Source organism: Phaethon lepturus, unplaced genomic scaffold (genome assembly GCF_000687285.1).
Source record: "Phaethon lepturus isolate BGI_N335 unplaced genomic scaffold, ASM68728v1 scaffold7509, whole genome shotgun sequence".
NCBI lineage: Eukaryota > Metazoa > Chordata > Aves > Phaethontiformes > Phaethontidae > Phaethon > Phaethon lepturus.
Window position 1 is genome coordinate 7,242 of NW_010561181.1, and position 13,783 is coordinate 21,024.

Genomic DNA, 13,783 nt, shown 5'->3' on the forward strand with positions numbered 1-13,783 from the left:
TTCTACTCTAGAGTACAAATCTATTGGGTGATTACTTTAAAAGTTTCTGCTCAGGTTACAAAAAGAACAAGAACATTGAGCAACAGTGATGAAAAGGAAATGCTGCCATAAAACAGTCTGGTTACAACTGAGAAAAGAATGACAAAAATTCTGAAGTCATTTTAGCTTGGCAGAAAAAGATCATCTGTTTCTTCGTTCATTGGTACTGTTAACAGTCTAGAATTGTGCAATATCATATTAGCTCATCAAGAGGTAACTAGTGATAAAGAAAACACTAAGTGACAGGCAGGAAAAACAAGTTTATTCATGGTAATTTAGGTGAAATTTATGAAATGGAGAAAGGGAGAAAATACCAAGAAAAATATTGAAGCTACAAGCCAAGGTAAGCAAAGTATTTTATAGCACAGTAAGAAAATGAAACAAGGCAGTATTAAGAAATACACACAGAGAGGCAACAGAGGAGAATTCCCTCTCCAACGTACACATTGTTCAACCTACAGCTATAGGGGAAATTATGTCCTTGAGATAAACAGGCAAATTTCCAGGGACTTTCCCCATTTCTTCAACTAACTGGTTGCAAACAACTCAGTCAAGCTCGGGAGAGTGAGGGAGGTGCAGAGGTGGGATGTGCTTGTTCAAACCACTTCAGATGCCCGCGTTGAAAGGCAGTCTCTTTCGAGTGACTATAGGAAGTGTCAGACAAATGCAACTAAGGAAGGAGCTCTACTGTCGCTGCAAACTGCTCCACAGCTGCACTCCTGTACATGGTCCTCAGAGTCATCAACAGCCTTGCCAATACTTCACCCCAGTGTATCGCCGTCATAGCCACGGGCCTTTTTACAGCACAAGCCACGCAGACAGGCGGTGCTAAGCAGTCGGGGCGGGGGGGGGGGGGAAGTCCACGAGAGGTAGAAACACATTTCATGCCTCCATGCCAAGTCTGAACACAGCCTCCTCCAAAGGGAGGGCAGAACTTGCCTGTTCTTGTCTATCGCTTTGCCTGGACAAGATAATCTCTTACGTCATGAGGACAGAGACAGAAGACAACTCTCAAGTCTGGTGTCCTTTTTACTGACCCACGCAGTCTTACAGCCTTCTTTCCAGAATATGTCAAAACTGCAAGCTCAGCTGAACTAAAACTCAGAAACTTTGCTACTAACAGAGACCTGCAGAAACACCACCTCCTTCAACCGACATGTGAGAGAGAGCTGCTGTGGGTAGCTTCTCATTGCACAGAAACAAAATTGATTTATCTAGATGACTCTGAAGTCCCTTCTGCTGTAAGCAGCCTTCTTCCTACCTACCACAGAAATTAGATCAGAAATGGGCTTAAGAAAAAGGTCTTCTCAGCTGCAGGAAAATAAAATGTCTGGTTATAACCAAAGTCTTTGTTGTCATAGAAATTGTCCCTATCACAGAAGAGTCTGGGTTGGGAGGGACCTTTAAAGGTCATCTATAGTCCAACCCCCCTGCCATGGGCAGGGACATCTAGACCAGGTTGCTCAGAGCCCTATCCAGCCTGACCTTGAATGTTGCCAGGGATGGGGCATCTACCATCTCTCTGGGCAACCTGTGCCAGTGTTTCACCACCCTCATTGGGAAAAATTTCCTCCTGCTATCTAATCTTACTCTACGCTTCTTTAGTTTAAAACCATTACACCTTGTCCTATCACAACAGACCCTGACAAAAAGTCTGTCCCCATCTTTCTTATAAGCCCCTTTTAAGTACTGAAAGGCTGCAAGAAGGTCTCCCCGGAGCCTTGCCTTCTCCAGGCTGAACAACCCCAACTCTCTCAGCCTTTCCTCAGAGGAGAGATGTTCCACCCCTCTGAGCATTTGGGTGGCCCTCCTCTGCACCCGCTCCAACAGGTCCATGTCTTTCCTGTGCTGAGGGCTCCATAGCTGCATGCACGACTCCAGGTGGGGTCTCAGCAGAGTAGAGGGGCAGAATCACCTCCCTTGACCTGCTGGCCACACTTCTTCGGATGCAGCCCAGGATATGGTTGGCTTTCTGGGCTGTGAGTATACATTGGCAGCTCAGGTCCAGCTTTTCATCCACCAGTACCCCCAAGTCCTTCTCACCAGGGCTGCTCTCGATCCCTTCATCCCCTAGCCTGTACCAATACCGGGGGTTGCCCCAACCCAGGGGCAGGACCCTGCACTTGGTCTTGTTGAACCTCATGAGATTCACACAGGCACACTACTCAAGCTTGTCCAGGTCCCCCTGGATGGCATCCCATCCCCCAGGCACGTCAGCTGCACCAGTCAGCTTGGTGTCGTCTGCAAACTTGCTCAGCATGCATGTGATCCCACTATGTCATTGATGAAGATATTAAAGAGTGGTGGTCCCAGTATGGACCCCTGGGGGAACACTACTCATCACCGATCTACACCTGAACATTGAGCCATTGACCACTACCACTATTGCAAATACGTTCTGAAAAACACAGCCTGTTGTAAGCTAAATGAGAGTTTCTTGTAGAAGCCCACTGAGATCATATCAGCCTATTTCTGACCAACACCTCCCTCACGAATGGCATTTTCCTCACCATCCTCAAACCTGAGATGCAACCAAGCCTTCACTTAAGAGATAACAGAGTTCAACTCTGCAATCCTCTTCTCCAGACTGAACAACTCCAGTTCCCTCAGCCGCTCCTCATAAGACTTGTGCTCCAGACCCCTCACCATCTCCATTGCCCTTCTTTGGACACGCCCGAGCACCTCAATGCCCATCTTGTAGTGAGAGGCCCAAAACTGAACACAGGATTTGAGGTGTGGCCTCACCAGTGCCAAGTACAGGGGTACAATCACTTCCCTACTCCTGCTGGCCGCACTCTTTCTGATACAGGCCAGGACACTGTTGGCCTTGTTTTATTCAGCATATCTATAGGAACGGCAGAGGCGTGATAGGCTACAACATTAGATGACATTGTGCAGATTTGAATCTCATTATTATTCAGGGAAATGAGATGGTGAATGCAAAATCTCAGTAGGACAGCGGCAGATTGCCTCACTCTGTCTGTGTGGTTACGCAAGCTCAAGCTAAACCAACATACATAGGGTGTAAAGTATGATTACAGAACATAACGGTGACATTCCCTGCACAACTTACACAAGCTAGCGTCTATACATGGCACAAGATGAAGACACTTCATTTGAAATGGCAGCTGTAATCACATTTTCAGAGTTGATAAACTCAATGCTAGACAAATCTGTCTATTTTTCAGCATCAGCATAGCTGCAGTCAGACCACCAATACATCATAGCCTGGACACAGAAACAGATTATAGAACAATAGCAGAAAGCATATGTGTTTGCTTGGGGTAGACATGACTTTCAAAGGTAATTCCCCCTACTTATTGGGACAATCCACTGTGTGGCACATCGTTGGCTTCATCACTGTTCTTACACAGAATGCTCATGCCCAGAAAAAACACGATTCACCTTCAGCTACTTCCTTCTCCTCTTGAATGAGGATCTTGCCATTGTCGTCCATGCTTGCGTCACCTTCAGGAGGAATTACTGCAATGTTTTCTACCCCAAAGGTTGCAAGAAGGTCAAGATGAAAGCTGTGGCTGATTCATCATGTAGCGCTTCTCCAGTTCAGAACTGAACACAAAGAGCATATGCCACTGGTCCTCTGTGGCCTGTATTACCTTCTCCCTCAGCTACAGAACAGAGTCAGGATACTGGTCTTCTAACATGCTCTGTCCAAGCTATCACAGTGACAACTTGAAAATACAGAAAAGAAACAATAAACTGAATTTTGATAGGTGTTTAGAACCTGAAGTCTGCTAAAGCATTGCTCAGGATCTGTCAGCAGTCAGCTAATTGCAACTTCCTGGTATACAGAGTTGCCAGTTAGAAGATTCAGCTGGGTCCCATACAGCCAATAAGAGAGAGACACAATTTTAAATTATTCACAATATGATTTTCTTTGAGTTGTTAGTAATGAGAACCTCTTTTCAGTCCATCCACAAGACACTCCATGTTAAATCACTACTACTCTAGATTAAAGGTAGATGGAAATGCATGTCTCTATCTGCAGCCCTCATCATTCAAGGGAGCAATTTAATTGCCCAAACGCAGGCACCTTAGAGCCCTGTACGATGTCCTAGACTACCCATGACAAGCTAAGCCCCTGGCCTTACAGGAGATGTACACTTTCTGGAGCAACAGAAGAGATGCTCTTTATGCTCAGAATGACCCGATGAACATGGAGCTGAATCCTAGGCCTACTTCAGTGCCTCCGAATTCCGAGTTAAAACACAATTACTCCAATAAACCAGATATTCTGGTTATAACCTGTGTCAGTTGCTCTGGTTTAAACAGTTTTATAAGCACTAAATTCAAAGAGGCTTTTTTTTTTCTTTTCTTCCTTAAAAAAGCTGGCTTATTGGAAAAAGTGAGAAATAAACTGCTTATCCAGAGAGACATTTTTATTTTTATCACTGGAAACGTGGTGCCAAATTCAGCTCCCAGTTACATGACTGGAGACTGCAGTCATCCACCCAAGCAGCGTGGTTAGACCTGCGGAACAGCAGTGAGTTTGCAATTCCAAATATTCCCGCTGGGGATACTGGATGTCTTCCCTGGTCAGCAAAACCCCATTTGCATGACCTGACCCTGCTCCTGTCCCGCTTCCCAAGCCCGGGTTAGCACCATATCCCAGGCTTTTTGTTTAAGCACTAGTGCTGAAGAAGAGCCGTATTCCCTTGGCCACCTCTTGTCTCCTGCATTACAGCAGCACCAAAACTTGCATAAAAAGCCCCTCAAATGCCATCCAAAAGACAAGACTTTTCCGTTTACCTTCCTCCCAAAGTACACAAAACTCTATATAAGCTTTGTGCAGCTATAAATGAAGCCACTGCCTGTCACCTGCAAAGAACCAACCCCTGATTTTCACCGCCTGTTTGAGAAACAAAGAAAGGCCCTGGGGAACGGCTGCCTCACTCTCCCAGCGACGCTCTGGGAATTGACTTTACCAGGCAATGCCACCTGGTGCAGGGGAGGGATGGTGACATGAGCCCTTCACCACATTCTTCAAATATGATTCTTTTACCAAGCTCCTCAGCAGAGAAGATGCACGTTCAGACTTTTTCCCTGAAGGATATGGTTAAGCGTTAAGAAGCCAATTGTTTTGACCTCAAAAATCCTCCATATTTTCTCCATAGTATGTGGTTGATCACATAATTTTTTTTCTTCTCACAACACAACAGAAGCAAATTGCTGCAGCAGGAAGAACATTTATATGAATAAAACTTCAGAAGCTACATTGCTTAAGACAAATTATATGGGTCCAAGATGTTCACAACTGAAGGCAGAGCCCCACCACTAACCAGTACGCAGCAGAAAAACTTCTGAGGATCATTCCCAAACACTGGCTGCCCTTTCTCCAAAATGACCATGACTATCTACATGCCCCAACCTCTGAACAGCAACTGGCAACCAATGTTGCTATTTGTCCTCATGCTTCCTTATAAAACTACTATAAAGTGACTCCAACCGCAACCCAAGAGTGTGCATACATCAGAAGGTTTGTCAGCTCTTACTCTATAATGGCAATCGTACGTGCTGTACATTTTCAAATCACATAGACCATTCATTTCATCCCTTATGGACGCCTCACTGCAGTAATTCAGAATGGGTACACAAACACGTTCAACTGCTACAGATTTACATCTGCTTGAACAAACCCACCCAAAATACAGTTCCTTTGTTTTAGCCTTATTATAAAACAAGACCTAAAACATATGCCCCAAAAAATGTTCAGTGTGTCCTTCTACCTCAAACTATTTCAAGTCTGCATCTTGAAACTCAACAGAAATGTATCTGTCATAAATTGTATTTTTAGAACTTGGAATGGGCAGCAACTACTGCACAGGACTCATCAGCACCTTGGTTTGTAGCTTGGCCCATCCTGATAAAAAGTACACCCAAAAAAATCTAGGCTGTTGTTTTTATTTTTACTCTAACTGCTCAGACACCTTAGTACATTCTTTCTTAATTAGCAATACTTCTATACCATTCAGTAATTACGTACTGAATGGAAAAGATCCAGTGGGTCTTCCCCCCGCTTCATCTGAGACCGTTTGTCAGCTTGGCTAAGAAAAGTGCAATTGAAGACTTTGTGGAATCATGTTTTAAGTTACAAATATGTGATTAGAACCAATGCAATACAGAACTCTAAGGCTTTAAAGCTTTTACTTCATTTGAACTTCACACATGTATCATCTCTACTACTTTTTGCTCCTTAGCTTATTGCCCAAGGTCCAATTCTGAAATACCGTAATGCAGTAACTGGATGTCATCATATCACTATGCAGGTTTCCAAACGTTAGACTGGATTTCTTGCCTGCCTGCCTTACTAGGTCTTACCAATACTTCTGTTCGTTGTTATTGTTTTTTATATCATCTGTACTACTGATACTGGTTTTGATGTATAATCTAGTGTAGGTCTAGCCTAGAGCTATTTAACTCTGTGAATTGCTGAACTCTTCCCCATTAATGTTTAATAGCATCATTCTACTGACTTAAATGGTACTGTGTAGCTTCAGTTGTGTCTGTACTCATTTCCTTTCACTATATTGCCACTTTTTACAGCTTGTAAGTAATTAAATCCTTCATCAACCCTGAAATCATAGGATTGTACTGTACCGAGTAACTTCATTCCTAACCTTTAAAAACTCTGAAGACACATCACCCTGATGAAGATTTGTATTGATTTTCTAAATAAATTCCAAACCTGGTTACTTTTTCTTTTTTTTTTTTTTTTTAATTTTGTAGAATTCTTCATAATTAGGCAATAACTTTCACATAAGCGTCTGATCAAATACAACCTTTCCCTCCCCTATGTACATCCTGAACTAATTCTAGTTGGTTAGAACAAGAAGTAAAACAGTTTGATTTCAAATCATGCACTTTAGGATTAAAAGACAAATGAAAACAGATACTGTCTACTTAAAAATAGTAACTCTCCAGTTTGTTTTACAGCACCTACCAGTAACTATGATAAGGATTTTTGCTTTCACGGTTCAATGTATTTATTCCCTTGCAATCTTTACTAACCAGTGAATTTCTCTTTTCAGTGTGAATTTTTCATGTTGCAATGTGAATGAAAACATTTCATAATTTTTAAGAAAATTTAGAAAAAGACGATTCCAACCAGGAAGTCCAGGGATAATTTTAAAGATTTTTTTTTTTTTTACCCCAAGGAAAGATGAGATAATACAATCTTTTTCTTGACTGAAGCTGCAGTCTTGGTTTGTCATTTCCTATATATAAATCTTCAGCTTCCTCAACTACTTGGTTATCTCTTAAAGCATTTCTTATTGATTCTATTATATCAGTCACTGGAGCCTGATGTAAAAAGAGTTTCAGTTCTTCTTTCAGTTCTTCTGAAAAACGTAGCTGTTATTGTTATTCTGGATTTTCCTTTCATGTAAGTGGAATTTTAATAACTGACTAGCTTTTACAACATCCCTCTAGTAGCAGAAATGAGAAGAGAAAAACTTACTCTTTGGAAACAAAGACATTATTTGGTCTCATTACTTCTCTCTGACAAAACTGCATGGTTAACCCCAGATAGTCAGTACCACTCCCAATCTATTTGGTGGCTCTGGATGTAATTTTCAAAGGAAAGACTAGAGGAAGGGAGCAGGAAATAGCTTTACTGCCATTTTGCAGCACAAAATGCTAGCCGTTGTAACGGTGGTGTTAACACAGCAAGTCTCCAAAAAAAGTGATCTCCATAACTCATTAAGAATGTGCAGCTCCTGAACTATATCCTAACTATATAAAGTTTTAAACCTTAAACAGCTTTAAGGTCCAGAATCACCATATACAACTCTGACATTCCTGTGAAGGGCCTAGATTAAAAGAACATTTATTTGTTTTAGGTCTTTTGTAGTCAGTGGAGATTGGAAAGCTCTATCAGGGGATGCCTCAGGCAAGGGTAAAACCAGGCTTAAGTGATTGTCTTTAAAGCCTCTTCAATTAGGATGCTGCTACTAACAGATAGGTGGCAAAGGAGTCACGATGCTTAAATGCTGTGTAGCGTTAGCCAGTTGACTTACAAATTAAGCGTGGAAGTGTAAATGTCTCCCAAAACAGTCTGCAGATACACAACTCCCATGAGATTATTCTGTTAATTGTTTTCTAAAAATCAAAAGAACATGCTCTTGTAACTGCAGCAAAATGCTAGCATAGATAACACGGAGCTTTCCCCCTGTTGTAACTGGAGACAATACAAAAGATGAAAGAGATGACAAAAAATTCTTAAGAAGAAAAATTAAGCAGCAAGATAGAAAATCTTTTTGAAGGGATCATGTAGACACACCATGTATAATTCAAAAGCAAAGACCCCAAACAGTAAGTGAAAAATCAGAGCCATGAAAATGCTGCCTCTGCTGTGGGATAGAACTGATGACACCAATCTTAAAGAGAAGTTGTGTATTTTTCCTCCCTAAAGCATTTGCATCAGGCCTAATATAGCAGGAAAGATGCATTTTCCTCCACACAAAGGCAGAGCATTTATGAGTGTAAACTAAACTTCGCAGTATGTTGCAGTAATTCCCATTTCCTAGGATCAGCCACAAAGATGCCATTTCACTTCAACTGAACTGGGAGACGAGCATTTTTTTTTTTTTTTGAAGCACAACAAAGAATCTAGTCTATCTAGCCATCATCCAGGGAGTTTATTATTATTCATACATTTATTTTCTCTACATAGTCTTACCTTATATTCTGAACCGAGGGATTTAACGTTTCATCTGGAACATTACTGGTTACAGCTGCATGTCCTTCTGTGAGGGACTGCAATGGCTGCATTACGTGAACTGTCCGAAAAAGCTGAGTGGGATGTACTGGCTGCGGAGATTGCATTGTCCTCAAAACTTCTGAAGTCAAGCCAGGTGTCTGCTGCTGTACAGCTTCGACGTGCTCCTTCAGCTTAGCAGGCTTTGAGTTTCCTGTTTTTAGCGCTGTGGCTGATCCTCCCTTTGTTCCCGCGTTTGCAGACGCTCTAGATCTGCTCGACTGGTTTCTATTGGCCACAGGAGTTGAGAGCAGCGTTGAATCCGATGATTCAGTGCTAGGGCTCGCATCTTCATCATCTATATAGATGAGATCTTTTGGCATTTCTTTAAATTGATATACTAGGCGCTGACCTTCTACTTTAGCCAGTATTCCTCTTTGGTAATAGTATCTGTTTAAAGTGTACACACATCAAGTTACACAGTGTTTTTTGCCAAAAACCAAACCAAACAAAACAAAACAAAAAAGGCAACAAACCTCCCCGAAAGTAAGACCATCAGTAACACGTGGAAGCTTAAGGTTTAATATTTTAAGTGCCGAGTTTCTTCATTATAATGGAGCAGCCAATTTAATAGGGTATTTTTTCCCCTCAAACAACTTTCTTTTACTGGTATTTCTTGTCACCTTTTAATTTCAACCTCAGATAACTCTGAGGAGAAAGAGAACTCCATGACTTGGCAGCTCTGCTATGAACTCATACTCTTTAAAAAGTTGCATGAAACTTGTAATTCTCCTCTTGACTCATACAGTTCTTTCAGTTACCTGAATTCATGCTTATTCACCAGTAAGCACAGGCAGACATTTTAGCTACAGCAAAGCAAAGGGAACAGGACAGGAGAAGAGCACTACTTCTGTTATATTTATAAATGAACATGACAATTTGAAGTTATGCACACTGAGGTGAAGGGTGAAGGGAAATGAAAAGAAATGCATAGCTGCTCAGTCGGACAATTATCAGTCAGGTAAGACTAAAGCTTTGTGGATGTCTGCTTACTTTGCACAGTCTTTTACGTATAAGAAAAATGCCAACCTGACAGGCAGAGGCATGTGATAAGATGTTTTAAAACCTTCTCTGCATGCAAGTGCAGAGAAGGGCACCCAGACCTGAATTCTAAAAGTGTATCTTCCACTGGAAACAGAATCATTTGCAACAAGTAGAAATAATTTCATTAATACACCTGAATTTAGGATTTTTTGGAGAAAGGAGAATGAAATTTTAAGTAAAAGGCTTGCCCCACTTGGAACCTTCAGTTTCTTACTTTGTCTGTGGCTGACTGTGAAGATGCGGTTTTTGCAGCAGCACTGAAAATGTCGGAGCTGCTGATTTGGGTTGAAGTTAGTAAGTGTTACTTTTAGCCACCTCATTTATTTTGCTGAAATAACTTCATTTCCCAAACTGATAGAGTACTAACTCTTTACTGTTGTTACACAAATTAGGTGAGGCATTTAATGCATGCAAACACTAAGGCAACAAAAACAGTTTATTATTAAAAATGCACATACCTGAGAGCTCTACCCATTGTTTCATAATTCATGTCAGGTTTGTTTTTGTGTTTTCCCCACAACCTGGACACAGCCTTGGAGTCTACCAGTTTGAAAATGCCCTTCTCTCTTTGAGTCCATTTGATATATTTCGGACACGTAGCTTTGTCCTGGAGCAATGCTAGTAAGAACTCCCAGAGATAAATTGTATTTCCTAAAATAAAAGTATTTCAGAACATGGAAAAAAAAAGAAAAACATACTAGTTGACCATATTCTATTAATGGTGTAAATGATCTGAAAATTAAGAAGCTGGTATCTTTACAAATACACTATAATATATCATGAAGACTAGGAAATAGTGATGGGAAGGGATTCTTGTTAGTTATTATAATCTGGGTGCCCAAACACCCTAGCCACTGTCTGTAACCTACAGAGTCAGCTACCAGTCACCTCATTCCAACCACCAACATGAGACAGTATTAGTGACCTATGTGCATACTTCCCTCCTGCCTAACCCAGGTACAGAAGCAGTCACTACTGCTTTCCCTCGAAAAGCAACACGTTCAGGTCCATCCTCCTTAGAAATTAAGCCCTTGCTTAAATACTTTTCTGAATCGAGGTGAGCGTTATAATCCTTTAAAAGGCTAAACAAAATCCTTATTTTTAACTACTAGATATACATGGGGCAATTAGCAGCATATGCTGAGATAAGCAAACCTTCAAGAATAAAGTTCAGAAAAAGATTTTTTTTTTTTTAAACCATTGAGCACTTGCTGTTAGACAACATTCAAATTTCGTTTTACAAATGAGCAGGCACAAACACTTATATATGGAAATCCATCACATTTCTTCGGTGTTTACAACATATAAAGAAACAGTATTAAAATAATTGATTGTGAAACTACTATAAAATTTGCATATTCTTTTTTTATGAAAGCACATTTAAGGAGTCTAATCTTGTACAAATAATTAGACCCTTTTTTCTGCCTTTTTAAGGCTTTTGGAGTCTGATGTTCTTTTGGACACCGGAAACTGCACATAAGCTTTTTAGTGGTATGTTGTTAGTCTGAGAAAGGAAGAAAAAACTTCTTGTATGAAAGTATCACCGCTCACAAGTATCTGTGCAAAAACACAGCAAGGACAGTGTGTGCAGATTTCTTAAGTTTCACAAAAAATGATGCCCAGGCCACCAGGAGGTGACAGGATCCCTTTTGTTAGCTTCAGCTTAACCTGGCAGTTCTTTCAACTTTAATAACCACCAGTGTGAACTTTTTTCGATAAGAGGAGGTGTCTTAAAAATTAAAACTCCCATACTACTCTATATTTTTCAAATACCCAGCAAAGTCATCAGCACTGGCAGTACAAAATGTTAGCAGCTCCTTCAGCAGGTGGGAACTTGAAAAGTGAGCATCCCTAGAGAAAAAAACACTGCCTTTGCAAGAACTGCCTCCCAGCTTACATAAAACTGTCAGCCTGTTTGCCTTCTGATACCCCTGAAAGGCAAAGGTTAAGACTGCTTAGGCAAGACACAATGTCAGCCAGGAGTGAGAGCATTCCCAGCCACTTACCATCTAATCCAGGGTGCTTTTGTTGTAGTCTAGACTGAAAATGCTCAGCTGCATCAAGGCAGTCTGAAAATTTGCCACTGCTTAGCCACTGAAAATCACTGTGAAGAGGACTGTCTGCAAAAACCACGTGTGCTTTACTCACAGGCAGCATTTTTAACCTCCTGTGAGTCACAGCAGAAGAAGAAATATGTAGAAAACTCGGTCCACTCAATGCATCGCATCAAAAAATTACATGGAGGGCTTGGTATTTTAGCATACATGTTCCCCTTAGGGGAACACTGTGGATACTGAGAGACAGGCACCTCTCATGATTTTCTAGCTGGTTCCCTGCCGTGGCCGCTTATATTAATATCCCTTTTACTTCAATTCTATGTTCCTCAAAATGCTAAACAAATACTTCTGTGGTAGCTTTTTTCGTAGCAGGCGGTGGTTTCAGGCAACACGCTCCTTTTTAATTCGTTCTGAATTAGCAATTTTGTAACAATGGACAAATGTGAAATATGGTGTATCCTTGCTACCATCGACAGAAACATTAGACTCTTCTGCCTTCTAGTTTTGTGGCTAGCTGCTTTAGTATTTTGTTACTTCATTTGAGCACTACTTGGAGGTTCCTCTGACACTCTTCTTTCATTTTTACTTAAAAATCAAGTTTTAATTAAAAAAAAAAGGCAGCAACAATGCATACTCCAAATTGCTGGCATTAACCTGTTAAATATTTACTGCTTGCAAACAGGTTTTTATTTCCTGTTATTGCAGGAAACCCCTCATCGAAAGAAAAAAACAACCCGCTCATACTAATTTCTCAGTGTAGTGATTCTTCTGATTTCAAGAGAGTTTGACATTCTTGTGTCACCACTTTCCAGGTTTGGCTGGGCTCCTCTCCTGGCAAGTACTGCACACATGCGAGCACATCAGTCCCTAGGCGTGTGTGCAGGCACTTGTGGTGACACCGGGGAGGCTCATTTCCAGCTCTGGCTGAGCGCAGCAGAACTTGGTGGGGACCGGGGCACCAGGCTGCCATTTGAGTGTGCGCGCTGGACCCAACAGCAAAGCAACCGAGCTGCTGACAAAACTGACAGGCACTACAGAAGAGTTCAGGCTGGAGGAAATGATTTGTATCAGCTATGCGGTACTGATTTTCTTTCTTCTTTTTAAACACAAGAGGAATGAAAGAAGTAGCAAAACCCCAAATTTTCTGCCCAAGTCTTCAAGCTGCGTTACAACTTTCTTCAAAATTCAGGGCTTGGTGCTTCCTGCCAAGTGGCAGCCTTGATTAGCTCCTCACGCAGAATTAGACACACAGAGATGGAAAACGTTTTCAAAGATCATCTGTCAAAATAACCACAGCCCAAGAAACTCTAATACAATGCAAAGCGCTCCCCAAGACTTCACTCAAAACACAGCAGCCTCTGCAGGGAGTTGAAGAGTTTCCAAGAACCCTTGCAACTGAAGTGACAAATACTTTATCCTCCCTAGGAACTGGGTATTTCACCAAGAAATCTCACGCACTGATTTTCTACTTGCCTTAAGATGTAAACTACCCCTGAGCATAAGACCTGGTTTTACATCACAAGAAAGCTAGTGAACATTTTATTTTTACATCACAGACATTTCTGTCTCCAGGTCACTCTGAAACAATATTCTTATGAAAACTTCAGTGACAACTCTTTGACTCACCTTTTCCATCTTTGTTTTTCTTTTTCACAGATATGTTTGGAGTTGTAGTAGGGGACTCGGGACGAGATGGTTTTGGCTTCTTCCCTGAAATAAACCACCAGTAAGCCAACTGCAGCTTAGGAAAAAAAAAAAAAACAAACAACAAAATAAAGAAGAACAAGGACCTAAAAAGGGAAGAGATTTGTCACCCCAATGCAAAGAGGATTCGATTTCTAGTAAGGTGCACTTACACCTAGTGAGA

At 41.3% G+C, this 13,783-nt stretch overlaps 1 protein-coding gene across 2 annotated transcripts in view; it reads right to left on the bottom strand.

The window, feature by feature from the left end:
* ELF1 (E74-like factor 1 (ets domain transcription factor)) overlaps positions 1-13,783 on the bottom strand; it is a 40,618-nt gene that overhangs the window by 5,128 nt on the left and 21,707 nt on the right. For both annotated transcript variants that reach the window (XM_010293906.1, XM_010293905.1), the window contains exons 5-7: positions 13,543-13,626; positions 10,318-10,510; positions 8,738-9,205 (exon numbers count right to left, since the gene is read on the bottom strand). In XM_010293906.1, coding sequence (XP_010292208.1) covers positions 8,738-9,205; positions 10,318-10,510; positions 13,543-13,626 — 745 coding nt within the window. The remainder of the gene's footprint in view (positions 1-8,737; positions 9,206-10,317; positions 10,511-13,542; positions 13,627-13,783) is intronic.